We start from the raw sequence: 20682 nt of genomic DNA, 5'->3' as shown, positions 1-20682 counted from the left end.
AAAGTTCAAGGGGGCCGAATACTTTCGCAAGGCACTGTACATACACACACACTAAAATGACTAAACCAAATTGAAACTGTATAAATTATAATGGACGTACATTCATACAATGTCCAGCTTGCTAATAAATCACTGAATTGAAAGCTAGACAGTTCGGAGCGTCGACAGCAAAGAAATAAACACATTTTCTGAGTTTGACACCCCTGGACTACACTAAGTGTAGTCTAAAGAGACATCTGGCTTGAAACCACATAAGAAAATCATATGTTGAATGTTGATTTCCTCACTTTGTCTTCATCGAGATATGCTGGGGAAAAGGACTTCTCGACCTCCGGAGACTTGTTCTCCTGAAAGTAGTCAAATGTTCACCAGTCTTGAAATGTATTCACTCATTTTGTATTAGATTGAATGATACACACACAAATCCAATGTGAAAATACTCACCCACACCCCTATCCCCTCCACCTACCTCATTATTCCTGTGTTCCTGCTTAACTTGGTTATTATTAGGTCTCTTGTGGTTCTTGTGCCTGGCCTGGGAGTTAGCTATAGTAGCAGTACTACTGCTGTTGCTGTCCAGGTCTTGCATCAGTCTGAAGAAGGCCAGCTCGTTGAACAGGATCTCAGAGATCTCCACAAGCAAGTCCTCGCCACAGTCCTTTAGAGTACGTCCTGCAAACTTACTCAGAGAGTCCTGAGGGGGGAGGTAGAAACTTAGGACTCCATTTTGAAAATAATGACAAGCTAAAATCAGTACTAGATAGAATAGGTGTTGAGAAAATCTTGTCTAAGAAAGCTGCACACTGATACTTTTTTTTTTTAATGGCTGAATCAATAGATTCACAAGCTCATGCTTGGCTCTTGCCCCCCCCCCCCTCCTTGCTTGTTCTGCCCACTATAGCTCATTTGTTCCCATGGAAACGAGAGGCTGTGGTCTATCTTGGCTTAGTTATAAAAATCTTCGCTCAGTGGCTGAACCAATATTTCTGGCTATAAATTCTTATGTTATTAGTCTGCACTTTGTTAACTTTGTTCGAGTGGACGTTTTCAGCTCTTACACCAGAATAAAACAGTTACCGGACTAATCTGAGGTTTGAGTCACAGTGGGGAAAACTTCTAAATTGGCTATATCATCATAAGGCTTATCATACCTGCAGTATGCCTCCCAGCTGTCGGTGGAAGAAGCGGACAAACTCCTTGCTCTCGTCGTTCTGCTGGGTGAGGGTGAGCACCATGTGCCGCACCGACGTCAGCAGCTGGTAGGAACACACCTCGTCCATGTGCTCCTGACAGACCACAAGAACAAACAAAAAACCTCTTTCAGTTCTTTGCCTTTAACAAAGTGTATTGCTAGCCTGGGTACCTGACTGTTTCTGGATTCAAATCATGCTAGTTTGCCAAATTGTTTGTCAAAACAAAAACCAGAGCTTTTCCATTGCCAATAGTGTAAAATTGCCCAAGTCACAGTCACAATATTCTTATGTTTTGCACTCCAAATGTAACATGAGTCTGCACATTTGTATTTATTAGGGATCCCCATTAGCGGCTGTCAACTCTTCCCGGGGTCCAAACACGTAGAGGCACTTACATCACACATAAAACCAAAGATAAAACAGTAAATCATAACATTATTACACCACTACAATACAAAATGTATAATACAATACAACAATATAACGTACGTGTGTGTAGAGTGGGTGTGCTAGCGTGTGTGTGCGTATGAGTGTCTGTTCCTGTGTCTCTTCAGTCCCCGCTGTTCCAGAAGGTGTATTTTTATATTTTTATCTGATTCCACTGCTTGCATCCGTTACCTGATGTGGATTAGAGTTCCATGTAGTCATGGCTCTCTATAGTACTGTGTGCCTCCCATAGTCTGTTCTTGACTTGGGGATTGCGAAGAGACCTCTGGTGGCTTGTCTTGTGGGGTATGCATGGGTGTCCGAGCTGTGTGTGAGTAGTTTAAAAACGGACACCTCTGTGCATTCAGCATGTCAACACTTCTTATGAAGTCAACCTCTCCTCCAATTTGAGCCATGATATATTTACATGCATATTATTAATGTTCTCTCCGTGAACATTTAAGAGCCAGCCGTGCTGCCCTGTTCTGAGCCAAATGTACATTTCTGAGGTCCCTCTTTGTGGCACCTGACCACACAACAGTAGTTGCCTGTTGGACCTGCCTTGTTGATCATGTTGTTAAGACAAAGAGAAGTCAATAATAAAGTGCTGCTCTCTTTTTATTTATTTCACCAGGTAGGCTAGTTGAGAACAAGTTCTCATTTGCAACTGCGACCTGGCCAACAAAGCAAAGCAGTTCAACACATGCAACAGAGATACACATGGAAAAGGTCTATATACAGTATGTTGAAATGAGGTAGGATAGGAGAGGTAAGCCAAAAAAAAATAGGCCATGGTGGAAAAGTAATTACAATATAGCAATTGAAAAACTGGAATGGAATGCAGAAGATGAATGTGCAAGTAGAGATACTGGGTTGCAAAGGAGCAAGATGAATAAATAAATACAGTATGGGGATGAGATAGTTGGATGGGCTATGTACAGGTGCAGTGATCTGTGAGCTGTTCTGACAGCTGGTGCTTAAAGCTAGTGAGGGATCTCCAGCTTCAGTGATTTTTGCAGTTTGTTCCAGTCATTGGCAGCAGAGAACTGGAAGGAAAGGCGGCCAAAGGAATAATTGGCTTAGGGGATGGCCAGCCCCATAAACTACCCACCACTGTGACCTGTATGCTCTCGCTTCATATTCGTCGCCAAACCCACTAGATCCAGGTCATGTATAAGTTTTTGCTAGGTAAAGCTCCACCTCATCTCAGCTCACTGGTCACCATAGCAACACCCACCCGTAGCACGCACTCCAGCAGGAATATTTCACTGGTCATCCCCAAAGCCAATACCTCATTTGGCAGCCTTTCCTTGCAGTTCTCTGCTGCCAATGACTGAAACTAATTGCAAAAGTCACTTTAGCTGGAGACCTGTCAAACATTTTCTATAAGTCTTCACAAGGTTTTTACACACTGTTGCTGGTATTTTGGCCCATTCCTCCATGCAGATCTCCTCTAGAGCAGTGATGTTTTGGGGCTGTTGCTGGGCAACACGGACTTTCAACTCCCTCCAAAGATTTTCTATGGGGTTGAGATCTGTAGACTGGCTAGGCCACTCCAGGACCTTGAAATGCTTCTTACGAAGCCACTCCTTCGTTGCCGGGCGGTGTGTTTGGGATTATTGTCATGCTGAAAGACCCAGCCACGTTGCATCTTCAATGCCATTGCTGATGGAAGGAGGTTTTCACTCAAAATCTCACGATACATGGCCCCATTCATTCTTTCCTTTACACGGATCAGTCGTTCTGGTCCCTTTGCAGAAAAACAGCCCCAAAGCATGATGTTTCCACCCCCATGCTTCACAGTAGGTATGGTGTTCTTTGGATGCAACTCAGCATTCTTTGTCCTCCAAACACGACGAGTTGAGTTAACCAAAAAGTTATATTTTGGTTTCATCTGACCACATGACATTCTCCCAATCTTCTTCTGGATCATCCAAATGCTCTCTAGCAAACTTCACACGGGCCTGGACATGTACTGGTTTAAGCAGGGGGACACATCTAGCACTGCAGGATTTGAGTCCCTGGCGACGTAGTGTGTTATTGATGGTAGGCTTTATTACTTTGGTCCCAGCTCTCTGCAGGTCATTCACTAGGTCCCCCCGTGTGGTTCTGGGATTTTTGCTCACCGTTCTTGTGATCATTTTGACCCCACGGGGTGAGATCTTGCGTGGAGCCCCAGATCGAGGGAGATTATCAGTGGTCTTGTATGTCTTCCATTTCCTAATAATTGCTCCCACAGTTGATTTCTTCAAACCAAGCTACTTACCTATTGCAGATTCAGTCTTCCCAACCTGGTGCAGGTCTACAATTTTGTTTCTGGTGTCCTTTGACAGCTCTTTGGTCTTGGCCATAGTGGAGTTTGGAGTGTGACTGTTTGAGGTTGTGGACAGGTGTCTTTTATACTGATAACAAGTGGAGGACAGAGGAGCCTCTTAAAGAAGAAGTTACAGGTCTGTGAGAGCCAGATTTCTTGCTTGTTTGTAGGTGACCAAATAGTTATTTTCCACCATAATTTGCAAATAAATTAATTAAAAATTCTACAATGTGATTTTCTGGATTTTTTTTTCTCATTTTGTCTGTCATTTTTTAAGTGTACCTATGATGAAAAGTACAGGCTTCATCTTTTTAAGTGGGAGAACTTGCACAATTGGTGGCTGACTAAATACTTTTTTGCCCCACTTTACATACATATATACACATACATACATATATATATACACACATACATATATATATATATATATATAAAAAAGATATGGCAAATAGGAGTGGCAATATAGTCTGCTATTATCCTCAGTCATTTCCCAAGTTGTCAGACCCTGGTGGCTTGTCATTGTTGATAGACAACCATTTAACTTCTTCCACACCCACTTTATGGAATTCAAAATTACTACGCTCGTCTTTCCTCATTTAAATCATTTTTCTTGAATGTGTTGTGCCAGCAACAAACGCTGACACGTCATACCTAAGTTACCTAATCTTGCCAATGAAAAAGTAATTGTCATTGGCAATAACAGTGGGTTTTGTGAAAAATTAGCCATCTGTTTCAATGAATGGAGCATAGTTTGCCTTTTTGCCCAACATTCCATTTAAGGTGCTCCAAAGCTTTTTACTATCATTCATCTGTGTTTCATATTATAGTTTCTTCTTTTTACCATCATTCATCTGTGTTTCATATTATAGTTTCTTCTTTTTTCAGTACGTTTGTCAAATCGGTTGTGCACCCAGACTTGCCATTCCTTTTGCCTCATCCTTCTCAACCCTACCGTTTTTCAATTCCTCATCAATCCAAAGGGGATTTAACACTTTTTAGTTATTTTCTTAAAAATGGGTGCATGTTTTTTTGTAACTGGAATAAGCAATTTCATAAATTCTGAATATAAAAAACAGCAACACCTCCACCATTGGCATTTCTGTACATGTTATAACCATGTATTGCTGCCACTGTATCAAAGGTGTTATCAATGTGTGTTTCAGAGATATAATATTGTTCCTTAGGCTACATATGTTAATGTGGGCTATTTTTAGCACTTCTCTGGAATGCTTGATTGTTTTCATTGATTTAATGGGAAGCTTAGCATAAGTAGACATGCTCATGTTATTTATGTTTGAGCTGATAGTGCAGGGTGAGCTGCACACAGTGGAATTCCTACTAGGACACACAGTCTCAGTGCTAACAGTATAACTGGTTCATAGGTACATGATTTCTGCCTACAATAGCTGTAGGTAAACAGAGGCATTCAGGGCAATTAGATGGACAAATTAAGTTACTTACATTGTGTCTGCCAACGCTGGAGCATTAGGACAACTCTGCTACACAATGGTAGGGATTATCTGAGCTAGGCTTGGGCACATCCAGACCAGTAGCTTTCCAGGATGAGGATTGACCACCCCTAGTATAAATGAAGGACAGGAGACAAAAGGGAGACCACTATAGGGTATTGAGATGGGTCCTGGGTTCCTACCTTGAGGAAGGGGATGACTTCGGTCATTATGGCCTTAATCTGTCTGTCCAGCTGCTGGGTGTCGATCTGCGGACAGTGGACATCACCTGACCAGACTCCCGCACCTTTACACACACACACATATGTATTATTATTATCTCCCATCTGAGGTGTGTGTTTTGTAAGCTGGCACCAAGAGAAATCGAAACAGCTCAGCACACCATTGCCATATCCCATTTTTCTTTACTAAGTGCGTGAGGGCGCGACTGCACACTTCAAGGACTCTACATAAGACCGCAGACAGCCAAAGTGCTTTGCACATGGAAACACGTGTGTGGGAGTGTTCACACCCGCCGACCACAACACCGTAGAGTGGGACGAAGCACATGGCTTTGGGGAGCAAGCGTTACACATTTCTACCAGAGAGAGATGTAGAACAGAGAGAAGTTGAGAGAGAGATGTGTACCTTCCAGCAGCTGAGCAGCGCTAGCAGAAGAGTTAGCAGAGGCCTCAGAGGCGGTAGCAGCGGTGGTGTTGGGGCTAAACTCAGCCTTGAGCTTCATGCGCTCGTACTCTCTCATCCTGGCTAGAGCCTTGTCTAAGTGGATTACTGTGTTACCTGGCAGCACAGCATTGCAAGTGGCAGGAGAGGGGAGGGAGAGAGAGCGAGAGAACACAAGAGAAGGATATTAGAAGAGCAACGCGGGACAATAAACTCAACTCAACTAAAAAAATTATACCTAAGTCATCGTTAGCGAACGGCTCCAGGTTGGAGGTGGTGGACAGGGTGCTCTCGTTGTCTACCGATTCTGCGTCGTTCCGCCTCTTACTTGGGACATGATGCTTGATGACCCGGATGTTCTTCTCCGACACATCCTGAGAGAGGTAAAAAGGGAATTCAGTCACACACCACTCACCCATTGGGGGCTAACAAACACAATTTAGAAAGAAAAAAAATCCTAAACGAGAACCCATTCATCATTCATTGTTCGAATGAGGGAGAGGGGGGAGAACAAAAGAAAAACGTTGATTCATTGGAGAGACCGCTCTGCTAAACTCCCTTGACCGATTTTGCGTCTGTTCCATCTCGGGATGCAATAGACTAAAAACAACGGGCTGTGCATCTGCCCTTGTAATCCTTTTCTCCAAACATAAGGAGGAAAAAAATTTAAAAAAATAAAAAATAAAAAAAAATAGGGCATCTCATTCATCACTGGGGAACAAAGGAGTGATTTACAAAGACAAAAGGGATTGTTATAATTTAGCAAAACATCCGGGGACCTGGGTTAGAACAAAGACCTGCACAACCACACACATCTAATCTGTCCGGCAGGCAGCAACCGCAACACTTTGCTCAGAGTGACGGATGGGCCTCAAGGCACAGCCTTACTGACAACTGGAGCACTGGATTTCAAAGACGAGGGGGGGAACAAAGGAGGTAGGGGGAGAGAGAAAAAGAGATGGACGGAGTGTTTAAGATGGATGAGAGTGAAATAAAAATAGATGGTCAGTGTTTAAGATGGATGGCTGGAAAGAGCGAGAGATGTTGAGAGAAAGTGAGAGGTGTCAGGAATGAGACATGGGCAAGAGAGCTAGAGAAAAGAGCGAGAGATAGGGAAAGCTTGAGAAGAGAAAAGAGGGAGTGGGAGATATGACAGGCAAGTGATTTAATGAAGAGGCAGGTGTGTGTGTAAATCCGTCTGTCTCACCCCGTCACTGGTTGCCAGGCTTTCACTGGGGGTGAGCTCTGACTGGGAGCCGGCTGCCCAGGCCACAGGGCCCAGGGTGGAGGCCTGGTCCTCAGCCGCACTCTTCTCCGTCAGGTGCCTAGTCACTATGTCCTGGAGGTCAACAGCAAAAAGACATGGTTAAACATGAGAATCCAACAGCAAGGAAGAGGGTTACAATCATGAGCTGTACATTTAGAAGGAAAAAAAAAACACTGGATTCTATGCTCCTACGGGATTTAACAACAACATTTTGGCACCTCAAGTCTTTATCAGCAGCTCCTTGTGGCTTGAATCCATTCCTATGAGGTTTACCCATAGATTGTAATGAAATACTATTTGCAGTCTCAGAGTAGGAGTGCTGGTCTAGGATCAGCAGTAAATCCTCATTCGGACGTGTTTACCTGTAGGGTGTAGAGTGCTCTCTGGCGCAGGTAGTCCGTGTTGAGCAGCTGCAGCTCGTGGAAGAGCTCGATGAGGAAGTGGGGCCGCGACTCGTTCTGGGAAATGAGCGTGGCCACCTCCGAGTAGATAGTCTCCCTCAGGGCCTCGAACAGGGAGAAGTCACTGCTGGCATCTGGAGGTGTTAAAACGCAAGACAGACACTCAAGAAGATGTTGTCGCAAGTATAAGAAGCAGTCATATGTGGCAGTCAGATATATCTATATATATATCCATCCAGTATTGCACAGGTGGCGGTGTAGTCTTTGGCTCCAGCTCTGCTGAAACATACCTTCAACAGGACCTTGATTCGCTGAATCAGATGTGTTAAAGCCTGGAAAAGCCTGTGCACCTAGTAGTTCTCTAAGAGTAATGTATCGAAGGCAATGATACTGTACAATGGAACACATTCTAACAAATTCCTAAATGTAAAAGATAAAGCAATTGCATTAAAAAATATATATAATAATTAAAAAGCCAATCAGAATGCCAAACATATTACTCTGATTCAGAGGGGTTGGGTTAAATGCAGACACATTTCAGTTGAATACATTCAGTTGGACAACGGACTAGGTAACCCCTTTTCTCTTTCAATTGTTCGCCAAGTCCATTAGATCAAGCGAGAGACTCGAAGGTTACACTAAGGTTGGGATCTAATTTAAGTCCGTTAAAAGTTTAACTATTACATGCATGAGGTGCTTGAATGACCGATATTACACAAAAGTTGTGGGGAAACACCCCAAACTTCAAATCAGTGACAATCAGTGTTAGCTGTTGCTTAGCTGTGTGCTAGGGGTGAGTTTACCTGGCGCTTCAGTGCATGCAATTCTGTTAGAGAGGAAAGGTGTTCTCCAAGCATAGGCTGTGAGGAAAATCAAAAAAGCAACGACATAAATAAACAAAAAAGTAAAACGTGGTCACATTACAAAAAGGTGAGGACATAAAACCAATTAAACTCAAATAACAATAATAATGAAACTGAAGATGTGCGTGGACATGGTGTAGTGTGATCGGGTCAAGGTTTTGTACCGGAGGAGAGGTCGTTGGGCTTGTTGCCCGTCTTGGTCTTGGTGTCCAGTTTCTCCTGGGTCAGTTTGTCTAGCAGGCTCTGGTTCTGGTCCCGCTGGCGATGGGGCTGCGGCACCCTCTTCTGGACAAAGTCGGCCGTGCTGGACACACTGTCACTCTCCACTCCTGGAGATACACAAGCAAGGAAAGAGAAACACAAAACAAATAGAGGGGAGAAAGTGTGAGATATGCAAAAATAAACATTTACACGCATCGTATGTTTAAAAAAATACCCTATTTGTGCATTCGTCTTTTGAATAGATAGTGTTGACCAAGTCGCCTTGAGCAATACTGTTTCAGTTGTGTCTCCGAAATATTGAGAGGTCTTCAAATCTCTAGTCTTATGATCTTGTAAATATATCAACAGGCAGGTGCTACAGTGGTGGTGGTTGGAGCGAATTACCTCCCGGCCTTCCTAACTGAGCTGCTGGAGAGCAAGGAAATGTCAAGTTCTAGAGAAAAAGCACTCAATATAAATCATTACAGGTCCCAGTATCCCATGTTGTACCAGTGTTCTTGTGGTGTCCCTTGACCAGCCGGGTCCTCCTCTTGGAGTTGGGCGTCTTGTCGCGGGAGGCCAGGCTTGCCTGGGCAGAGGCCTTACGTCCTGCCCTGAAGGCCTTGGTGATGATGGTGGGGTCAGCCGGGTCCGGCATGCTGCTGAAGCTCTCCTGGGAGGCCTGGTCGAAGGCCTGGGGCCGGGTGTTGTTAGCCCCTCTATGGGGTAGAGGGGAGGGGGATTCAGTGATAGGAGCTGGAGGCTGGGAGACGTTGAGCCAGCCAGATTCATGGCCACGACTGCCGGTTCCTTCATTCTGCCTCTGGGGCCTGGTGGGACGGATACAGACAGAGAAAGACGGTTGGACTAAAGTAGGAAAAAAAGGGTGAGTAAGAGAGAACTAAGTAGCAATGAAGTATGCCTTTCATTCTTTGCCCACACACACACAGGCCTGGGAATTGCAAGGGATACTTAGGTGCCAATACGATATGTATTGCGATTCTATATGTATTGTGATTCGACACAGATTGTATTGCGATTTGATGTTCCAAACATATTGCTCACTATATGTGTCTGCTGCAGAGGGGCAAGAGAAAATTTGTTTTGATCAGTCAGGGAAATAGAAGTACTGAAAGCATGTTGGCTCACTATTTAAAAAAGACAGAGAACATGCTATAGGATGAATAAATACTGGAGTTTTGGCACAGGTACAGCCGACTAGCGCTAGCTAACGCTGCCTACATCAATTTTACAAATCGATACTTGGGAGTCATACGTCAGTAATAATCGATACAATATCATCCAAAAATAATATCACGATATGCAACTACTTGATTTTTGCCAATCAATCACTAACACACACCTTTTGTCTACAGTGCTGAGTGGGGAGCATTGTAGGGGCGGAGGGAAGCTCAAGTACTCTGTCTTGACTGAGGTGTTGGGATCCAGCTGCTGCTGGTGGTTGTCTGGGCTGACATGGTCACCAGCACTCTGAGGGAACTCCCCCATAGCAGAAGGGAACATGGGGTTGAAATTAAACCCTGTGGAGGAGAAAAATAAATGAAGTGAGCACACAGAGGTATATTGTGCAGGTTAGATGTTTTTCCACCATGAATCTGGTTCTGGAGGCAAATCTGCAGCATGGTCACTAGCTGGCCACAAAGTCATACAATCTGATTTTAAACCTAACCCCACTTGCTAACCCTAATCTTAAACTAAGACTAAAAAGCTTCTAGATTTTATGAATTTTTACAAAATACCATTTTGACTGGCTTATTTAAGGGGAAATCGTTCAGTTCTGCCTCCAGGACAAGACTGATGACAATAAACGTCAAACTGCGTATATTGTGATCTGGAAAACACTTGGTTACAAACATATCAAATCAGGAATTTCTCCTACTATTCCAGTATGCCCTCTATTCTTCAATAACACTCATATGTGCCAGAGCTTCTCAATTTCTAAAGCTAACCTCAGAATTGAACTGGGTCAAGGTGACAAGTATTTAAAGAAGTGCCTTCCATGACATTATTACAAAAGCAATTGATACATTTTTGCACACACAGTCCCTGAAAGAGACATTATTTGAACACTAACTATACAAAAACATTAAGAACACCTGCTTTTTCCATGACAGACTGGACTGATGAGGGGAAAGCTTCAGAGACAGGTTAAAGGATTTTTAAGCCTTGAGACATGGATTTTGTATGTGTGCCATTCAGAGGGTGAATGGGCAATAATTTAAGTGCCTTTGAACGGCGAATGGTAGTAGGTGCCAAGCACACCGGTTGGTGTCAAGAAGTGCAAAGCTAATGGTTTTCAACAGTTTCCCGTGTGTATCAAAAATGGTCCACCACCCAAAGGACACACAATCAACTTGACAACTGTGGGACGCATTGGAGTTGACATGGGCGCCAGCATCTCTGTAGAACACTTGACAACTTAAGAGTCCATGCCCTGACGAACTGAGGCTGTTCTGAGGGGGTGTTCCTAATGTTTGGTATACATTCTTGGATTTTTCATTCCTTTGAGAACTTTCACTCATGTCATAACATCAACGAGGAAGGGCCGAAAAACAATGGATGGAAGATGTATGTATAAAGGGGTGTTGGAAGGCGTACCGGAGGAGAGGGGTGTGAATCCGGCCAGGCCGGGAGGCAGGTTGAGGGCCTGGTTGACAGAGGGGGGCATGGAGGAGATGAAGGGGAGAAAGAGACTGTTGGGGGAGAAGGGGGGACAGGCACTGCCGGAGTCCCGGGACGTGGAGCCCTGGTTCTGGGCCTGCTGACCTGAGGACGAGGAGGGCGGCTGCTGTTGTTGTTGACGAAGCAGGTCGCTCAGCACCAGTTTCAGTCTAGGGACAAACGGGACAAATACAGGCAAGTCGTGTGTTAAAACCAAACCACATTCTTGTATTCACAAGTCATGTTTAAACCTGATGTCATGTTCACATATACTGCAGATAGTCATTTAACCATGATTGGCTATGCACTTAGAGCTATAAACTAATGTAGACATGACATGGGTGTGAACCTAACAAACAAAAGCTGCAATGAATACATGTTCAACTGAATTGTAAGGTCTGGAAAACAGACACGGATCATTTCCCTCATGCCATACATTGAGCCAGTGACATTAACAGATCAGTAAACGAGTAAAGTATCTGGGGATTTCAGATGAGAATTAGCTACAGTATATAGCTAAAATTGGGTGCAATGTTTGTTGTACATTATCTGTGCAAATGGGTCCTGTATGGCTCAGGTGGTAGAGCATGGCGCTTGCAACGCTAGAATTGTGAGTTCGATTCCCACGGTTGGACCAGTACAAAAAAGTAAACACACACACTACTAAGTCGCTCTGCTAAATGACAAAAATGAAAATAAACCAATAGATTCTAGTTGATTTTTTTTGCGTGTTTGTTCTACCTTTCGGCGTTGTTCTGCTGCCAGGCCAGCTGTGTGTAACACTGGCTGAGCTGGTGCATGACCAGGTGGACCTGGGGGGAGGACAGGTTGTTGGGCAGCGCATTGTACGGTCCTGTCAGCAGGGTCTGGAGCATGTAGGACAACATCTGGAGAGGGGGAGGGGAGAACAGGTAGGGACAAGGAAAACAGGTAGAAGAGTGAGAGATGTAGAAAGAGTGTGTGTGTGTGTGTGTGTGTGTGTGTGTGTGTGTGTGTGTGTGTGTGTGTGTGTGTGTGTGTGTGTGTGTGTGTGTGTGTGTGTGTGTGTGTGTGTGTGTGTGTGTGTGTGTAGAAAGAAAGTTTGAAAGAGAGAAAGAGGAGAACAAAATGGTATTCATGAACCTGTCTGTCATTTGGTTTCCCCATACAGGTTCTGACACCCAGTCAAATAGGATCTCAAGCAAACGGCTGATTTCTATAAAAGGAATAGCAGTGTTTGCATTTCCATCAGGACGACGACGCACGCCGAATAAATTCAAATTCAACACCATGCTCTATAGGTTAAGTGTCACCGTCACCGTAATATATCAATGACAATGCGGCGAAAATCCATTTAGGCACCTCTAACACAAGACTGGCATGAGTAATACATTTCTTTATTAACTTAATTTATCGACCTTAGTGAAATGTAATAGACATTGAACAGAAAGGAAAGCGAGCAGAAGTGCCAAACATTATTTGGCGGTGTGCCTAAAGCCTTAGGTTGCTGCTACCTTTTCTGTAGGTTGGGTGAAACAGATGTCCTGACTCAAAATCAGATAAGCTTTGCAATAACTAACTTCAGCCGGACCCCCTCTCACACAGAGGGGAGAGAAGGGAGCTGGTGGGGGGGGGGGGGGGGGAATAGTAAATCAAGGAGAGAACATCCCTCTCCAATGTTCACACAGGAATGTGCCTTTGTCTACACAGACATTTCCCACCGAAACGCTAACACGTTCTAAAGCAAATACTGGGACAATATTTCTATCATACACCATGGGGAATGGGCAGATGTGACCTAAAAGACCACTAATGTCATTTGGTTGTTATTTTGTGATGTCATAAAAAAAAATCAAGGAACTACTGTCACTTGAAATGTATCAGTGTTGGAAAGAGTACCCAATTGTCATACTTGAGTAAAAGGAAAAATTTATAGAAAATTACTAAAGTAAAAGTCAACCAGTAAATACTACTTGAGGAAAAAGTCTAAAAGTATTTGGTCTAAAATATACTACTAAAATATACTTAAATTCCCTATATTAAGCAAACCAGACGGCACCATTTTCTTGTTTTGTTTTACTTACGGAGAGCCAGAGGTACATTCCAACATAATTTACAAACAAAGCATGTGTTCATGACGAACCAAGACATTTACACGTAAATACATTCATGATGACTTTACTCCAAACGTGTGGCGGTTCGTGTGCAAAGTATATGATTATTGTGAGAGTAGTTACTAAAAATGTACCAAAGTATAATGTCCCCCTTCCCGTTGTAACAAGCCGCCATATTGTCAGTCCACTCGGGACCCTTTGCTAATGTATTAAGTGTGTATGTTTATCCTGTGTTACCATTTAGTTAGCTAGTAAATAATTAAACTAATTTGTGTAGCACTGAATCATAAGTAAGGCTGGGGTTTTTGCAGATGCAAGAGTTTACAACTGTTCAGAATGATATGATAGAAGGTTATCATTAATACGTTGACCGTTTATGAATGTGATTGGTAAAGACCCTTAAAGTTTAACTCGGGAGATGGTAACTCTTTCAAGAACCGCTCTCTTGGTGCCCCAATTCCTAATGAGTTAATTGTTAATGAGAATTTAAATTGGGTAACAATTAAACAGTTATTTCATTAGATAAATAACAGTCATCAGATTAATGAAAGTAAAGTCACGACACAGACCAGGCGTGAATACACAATATTCAGAATATTTGAAATACTTGTGTACTTTATTTGGCTTAGCTGGTCATGTACAATGGAAACAAACTCCTCATGTCAGGCAAGCTAAATTAACCTCAAATACCTCCTTTGGTTCGGTGAATTTAGACATGGTTCGATACGTATTCCATCATCCCTCATGCCAGACAAGCTAAAATCAATACATTCCAAAAGGTTGACATGCGAGGTACCCTTGATATAGCTTCGCTTGTCAGGTACATAGAAATCAAACTCCTCATGCCAGCTTGCCTCATACCTGACAAGCTAAATCAGGCACGCCTCAACCATGTCAAATGTTTTAGATAAGCCTATGTATTGGTGTGAGGTGACTGAACTGCTATACCAACCTGCTGGTCCTGCAGTAGGGTCTGACACATGCTGGTGCTGAAGTCCAGCTGCCTCTGTAGTGTGCCCACCTGCTCCTGCCAGTGGTGTGATGCTAACGCAGACCTAGTGCCAGAACCCTCCTTGAAGGACAGCTCAGCCGCCCAACGCAGGTTCTCCTGGCGCCTCGCACCCGCGATGCCGCCATGGGCTTGGGACTGTTGTTGTCGTTTGGCTCGAGAGGGTCGTCCACTAGCTACAGATGCAAATTGTTGGGGCGGCTTCAGAACGTTGCTGGAGAAAGAAGGGGGAGAGTGATATATTTGTATTATTGGGTGTCCAACGAGTTGTGGGTGCTGCTGTGAATGACCCAATTTTCCCTCAGAACTTTCATGATTTAAAGATTTATTAGTCTCATAAAAACAGGCTACGTATGGTCAACATCATCCAACAAAGTGCTTACTTGCAGGTTCCTTCTCAACAATAAGAAAATACCAACCAAGTAAATGGAAGAACAATACCGTATGTAACCTTATATCAATAGAAACCTATGGTGTGGAACAAAAGCCTGCACACCCAGTATCTCTATAGGACTGGAGTTGGGTTAGGATTAACCCTAACCCCTCATAACTGATTAATCAAATAAAATATTATTTGTCACATGCGCCGAATACAACAGGTACAGTGAAATTACTTAGTTACAAAAGCCCTTAACCAACAATGCAGTTAAGAAAAAAACAAAAGCAGTAAATAAGAATAGCGGGGCAATATACAGGGGGTACCAGAACAGAGTCAGTATGCGGGGGCTGTTGTTTACATATATGCATAGGCCCCCGCCCCGTGTCTTACCAGAGGCTGCTGTTCTATCCTGCCGATAGTGTATAACCCACCAGCTGTATGTTCTTAATGTAGTCGTTCAGCCACGACTTCGTGAAACACAAGACATTAAAGATTGTAATGTTGAAAAGGTCTGTCGCGTCGGAACAGTTAGGTCTACAAAACTACCCTGCCTATGGAAAGATGCGACTCTTACGATGGTTTCCTCCATTTTGCTATACAAGTGTCACGGGACTCGTCTGAAGGTAACCCATGCAAACAAATAGAAGTATGGAGGTAGTTTAGTAGCAACAAAAATAAGGGGTTAAATATGTGTCCAAAAATAACAAAAACATTTCCTGATCCTTCTTAAAAATCTCCTAACTGTATATCTTTTTTTATTACCCAAAGTCGTCCTAAAATTCTAAATGAAATCGCTAAATGAGCCATGGTATGACCATCTTAAAACAATTCCATATGTAGCCTAGTCCCCTCCAACGGGCTTAGACTTTTAGAGGTTAAGACTATTGTGCCCTGTATCTTTATCCTTGGGTATCCTTGTATGAATTTCACAGACCTGCCCAGTGTCTTCCTATTGCTGTAGGATCTCTGCTTCCTAGTGGAGTAGAGATGCAGGTCATCACTGGAGCTGGACTCTGCTCCGTCCTCTTCTTCTTCCTCCTCCTCCTCCTCCTCAGCACCCATCTCAGAGGGGTAGCCGTCCTCGTCTAGCTGACAGGGGGTGGAGCCGCCCCACGTGGCCATGGTCCTGAGGAGGAGGGAAACAAGTCAATTCAGGCCCCACTCAGAGACTAAACCGATCTCTCAAGGCACGTCATGCAGATATGAAAGCACACAATGGCTAAAAGCGTCATTCTACTTGTATCTGCAACATTCAGAATATTTCACATCATGGAACTCCCCCAGATTATTTAGGGGTAACGCTTCGCCCACCTCTCGTCCCTGCTAAGTGGCTGTGAGGCGGCGTGTCCCTCTGGGTCCTCCATCTTGTAGGGGGAGTCGCTGAGGCCGCTCCTCCTCTGGTGCTCGGCCATCAGGGATTCCAGGTGCTTCCTCCGCTGGCGCAGCTCCTCCCGCAGGATCTGGTGGCGCCGCATCTCACACCACAGCTGCTGGAGAACCACGAAGGTAAATGAGCCGTGTCATTTTCATGGTTACATCAGCAAAATAACCCACACTACTATACAGCTTCCTGACATCCAGCCATGGCTAACTCGGTTACGCTAACCATTACCAGTTAACCCTCAAGAAAAGCATTGCACTGAGCGGGTGATACAAGTGTTCCATTTGATTTTGGCAAGCAAGCACTTTAAGTCTGTGGGATGAGCATACTATCCTGTCAAATCAAAATAATGAACCCACCTCGTTGTCGGTGACAGAGGCATTAGTAGCGGCCTGGGCTGTGGGTTTGAGCACAGCGGTGGCAACAGGGGAAGCGTTGGCTTTGGGGGCTGCAGCCGGAGCAGGGGCCGGGGTGGAAGTTGCAGCTGGGGGCTTCCTCATCAGAGCCTGTTGGCTCACTGTGCTGCTGGACACTGACGACTGGAGAGAAGATGGGAGGGAGAGTGTGTGTGAGAGGTTGCCTCAAATAATACCCCATTACCAATATAGAACACTACGGTTAAGAGGGGTCAGAAAGAAGTTCTGACTCCAAAGCCTTTCAACACAATCAATCAGGAAATGGTGGTGTGTGCTCAGTTCTCAGTGTCTGTGCGTGCACGTGTTACCTGCAGATCGGGGCAGGCCCACTGCAGGTCCTGGATCTTGTCCTGGATCTCCATCAGCCGCTGGCGTTCCTCGTGAAGCTGCTGCAACTCCTGCTGCTGCTGACAAAGCTTCTCCTCATACAGCTTCTCCCTGAGACACATAAAAAATATTTTAGATTCACAAACAGAATCACCAGCTGTGTAATTCACATGCTTAAAAGCACTCACTTAGATATAGACACGGGTACTTTCATACACTTATTATGGTTAGTCTCCTACCTGGCCTTGTCTGTGAGGGTGAGGTCTCTGGGGCTCTTGCCTGTGGAGGAGGAGCCAGCAGCAGCACCTCTGGTGTTGTTGGGCTGCTGGTGGAGACCCTCGTCGGCTGTGGTGGCATCTGTATCGTCACTCTGGGAGGCAGGAAGTCACACGGTTACTATTCCATAAAGCTATCGCCCATAAATGACTCAAATTCCAGCTCTATTTTCTTGGACTGCAAAAGGGTCCTCTTCCACTCTGAACTGTCTAGACCACTCAGCTGCACCATGGTCATTTTAAATTTTCTAGCATGTGTTTTATTTTGTATTATTGGCTTATATGAGTGTGTGGATATGTTTTTACTCCATTTTCTGCTTTTGCATATTTTTTTTTATACTGAATGTTATCAGATCTTCAACCAAAACCTAAAATGAGATAGAGAACAAATAACAATGACATACTAATTTAATTTATTTCATAAACAAAGTTATCAAACACCCAATGCCTGTGTGAAACAGTTACTGTCCCCTTGCACTCAATAACAGGTTGTGCCACCTTCAGCTGCAAAGACTGCAACCAAACGCTTCCTGCAGTCGAGCAGTCTCACATCACTGTGGACGTATTCTGGCACACTCTTCCATGCAGAACTGCTTTAACTTAGCAACATTTGTGGGTTTTCAAGCAGGAACTGCTCTTTTCAAGTCCTGCACTTCAGCTTCCAGACAGATGGCCTGACAGTTCCCTGTAGAATTTTCTGATAAAGAACAGAATTCATGGTTCCTTCCATTAAGGCAAGTCATCCAGTTCTTGAGGCTGCAAAGTATTCCTAAACCATCACACTACCACCACCATGCTTGACCGATGGTATATGGTTCTTACTTTGGAATGCAATGTTTGGTTGGCGCCAGGAATAAAATGGGACCCATATCATCCAAAAAGTTATACTTCTGAATCATCTGCCCATAGAACATTCTTCCAAGAGTCTTGATGATCATCCAGGTGCTTTTTGGCAAACTTGAGTCAACTTTTTGGATGAGATTGGTCCCATTATTGACTTGCACTATGGGGCCTACAATTTATTTCAGATTCTATCTCTCTCTCTCATATGCTATGTTTCTCTGTTTCTAGTCAGTCCTCTCACCTGCACCATGGCCACCAGCTCCTGGAGCTGCCGTAGTTTCTGCTTGGCGGTCTGCAGCCGGTGGACTTTGTGGGCGAAATCCGCGTCCTCGTTCTCCAGGCTGCTCCTTCTGCTCGACCCCGAGCCAATGCTGTCTCGGGCCCCGGCCCCCCGCACCTCCTCTTCATCCTCCAGGGCATCGTCATCATCATCCTTGACCTGGTTGTAGGGGCGGTTGTACTGGCACTCTGGTGGAGACAGAAACAATGAGGGTTAGTGAGATGAGTGGATTGTGTGTGTGTGTGTGTATACAGGTTGCACACATGTAATGTGTGTATGTGTGTCACGCTACCTATGGCTGATGGGATGTTGAGGCTGCGGAGGTTGGCTGCTGCAGAGCGGTTGTTGATCTCACACTCGTTGAGCCTCCCGTCAACGTGGTTGTTGGTGCTGCCGCCTCCTCGGCCGTTGGTCAGACTGTTCATTTCTGTCCAGTTCCCAGAATGCTGTGGGTTTCTGACCAGGGGAAAGAAAGATGGAGAAAAAGGGTCAGGTCTCAATTTCACTCCCCGGCGTGATTTGCCCTTGGGAATTATATTATCTAAACCTTTAACATTTCTTATCCAGGAAAGTTATTGAGAACAAACTATATTTTAAATTAACCTGGTAATTTGGGGTACATGAAAGTAACAGATATGCTTGGCTCGAAACATACCCGTTACTGTCCGTGGTTGCCGGTTCGAATCCCAGGTCTGTGATGCTTAGAATCAGAATTGGACATGGTCCACTAATAAACAGATCTAATGAGAAATAATAACGACTGCACCCTACTCCGTCCGTGTCCTTCAAGTACCTGATGTTGGTGATGGGGGGCCGGCGGTTCTCCTGCTCAGAGTCGAACATGGTCTCCAGCATGGAGCCGTCCTCCTCAGTCTCCTCCTCCTCCTCTTCCTCCTTCACGTTCTCGTTGACTGTGTCCACCATCATGTCTGATGTCTGCTCGTAGTACTGCACCAGCTCACGCAGCTCGTTCAGACGCTTGTGCACCTCCTTCAGCTTGCTGTGGTGGGTGGGGGGGGGGGGAGACTTAGGCCTGATTCCGTTTTAAAATGTCTCCACCTCAAGGACTTAAAAGCACCGTAAGTGAGACCTCAAGCAGTCTATTCCTTTTGAGTCACATTTCAGAGTGTGGAGGAATGAATGGGGAGACATGGAATGGGGGAAAGAGACTAAGGTTGATACATGGACAACTGATTCAATGAAGGAGACACTTGACTAATTGGATCTATTGTTCATTCACCAGACGAATGAATGAATGAATGAATGAATAAGAGGGATAAGGGTGATGGATGGTAGAGCTTGTCTGAAGGAACAGTACAGCATGGATCTTCAGCTGTCGGTACCAGAGAGATACAAAGGGTGCATGCTAATAGACTGAGTTGGTTCCCTCTACTTATCTCCTTTACTTCATCGGCAGTGGGTTGTATTCATTAAGTCCAGGTAGTCCCAATAGAAAATTGAACACTGGTCACTGGAATAATGTTTACATACCGTTTTAATCATTCCATATATTGTATTTGAGTCCATGCCATCCTATTAAACTATTGCTGAATATATACTATTCTATAGACACACTAAATATTATATCCACAAACTCAGCAAAAAAAACTAAACGTCCCTTTTTCAGGACCCTGTCTTTCAAAGATAATTCGTAAAAATCCAAACATTGTAAAGGGTTTAAACACTGTTTCCAATGCTTGTTCAATGAACCATAAACAATTAATGGACATGCACCTGTGGAACGGTCGTTAAGACACTAACAGCTTACAGACGGTAGGCAATTAAGGTCAGTTATGAAAACGTAGGACACTAAAAAGAGGCCTTTCTACTGACTCTGAAAAACACCAAAAGAAAGATGCCCAGGGTCCCTGCTCATCTGCGTTTACGTGCCTTAGGCATGTTGCAAGGAGGCATGAGGACTGCCGATGTGGCCAAGGCAATAAATTGCAATGTCCGTACTGTGAGACGCTTAAGACAGCACTACAGAGAGACAGGATGGACAGCTGATCGTTCTCGCAGTGACAGACCATGTGTACCAACACCTGCCCGAGTTACACTAGGAACGCACAATCCCTCCATCAATCCCTCCATGTTCTGCCATGGCCAGCGAAATGCCCGGATCCTGTTGGATTGGAGGGTGAGGGCTAGGGCCATTCCCCCCCAGAAATGTCCGGGAACTTGCAGGTGCCTTGGTGGAAGA

General features: G+C 44.4%; 1 protein-coding gene across 1 annotated transcript in view; it reads right to left on the bottom strand.

The window, feature by feature from the left end:
* The window catches only part of LOC124002211 (pericentriolar material 1 protein-like), a 37639-nt gene that overhangs the window by 4596 nt on the left and 12361 nt on the right, over positions 1 to 20682 (bottom strand). The window contains 23 exon segments of the mRNA XM_046309562.1: positions 288 to 347; positions 470 to 694; positions 1152 to 1286; positions 5585 to 5688; positions 6030 to 6182; positions 6304 to 6439; positions 7273 to 7404; positions 7695 to 7867; positions 8537 to 8593; positions 8761 to 8925; positions 9308 to 9627; positions 10161 to 10338; positions 11417 to 11649; positions 12221 to 12366; positions 14525 to 14795; positions 15895 to 16086; positions 16272 to 16450; positions 16701 to 16880; positions 17066 to 17195; positions 17324 to 17454; positions 18444 to 18670; positions 18775 to 18938; positions 19276 to 19482. Of these exon segments, the coding sequence (XP_046165518.1) occupies positions 288 to 347; positions 470 to 694; positions 1152 to 1286; positions 5585 to 5688; positions 6030 to 6182; positions 6304 to 6439; positions 7273 to 7404; positions 7695 to 7867; positions 8537 to 8593; positions 8761 to 8925; positions 9308 to 9627; positions 10161 to 10338; positions 11417 to 11649; positions 12221 to 12366; positions 14525 to 14795; positions 15895 to 16086; positions 16272 to 16450; positions 16701 to 16880; positions 17066 to 17195; positions 17324 to 17454; positions 18444 to 18670; positions 18775 to 18938; positions 19276 to 19482 (3898 nt within the window).

This window comes from Oncorhynchus gorbuscha, linkage group LG17 (genome assembly GCF_021184085.1).
Source record: "Oncorhynchus gorbuscha isolate QuinsamMale2020 ecotype Even-year linkage group LG17, OgorEven_v1.0, whole genome shotgun sequence".
NCBI classification, from domain to species: domain Eukaryota; kingdom Metazoa; phylum Chordata; class Actinopteri; order Salmoniformes; family Salmonidae; genus Oncorhynchus; species Oncorhynchus gorbuscha.
This window is presented reverse-complemented; position numbering and strand designations above follow the sequence as displayed.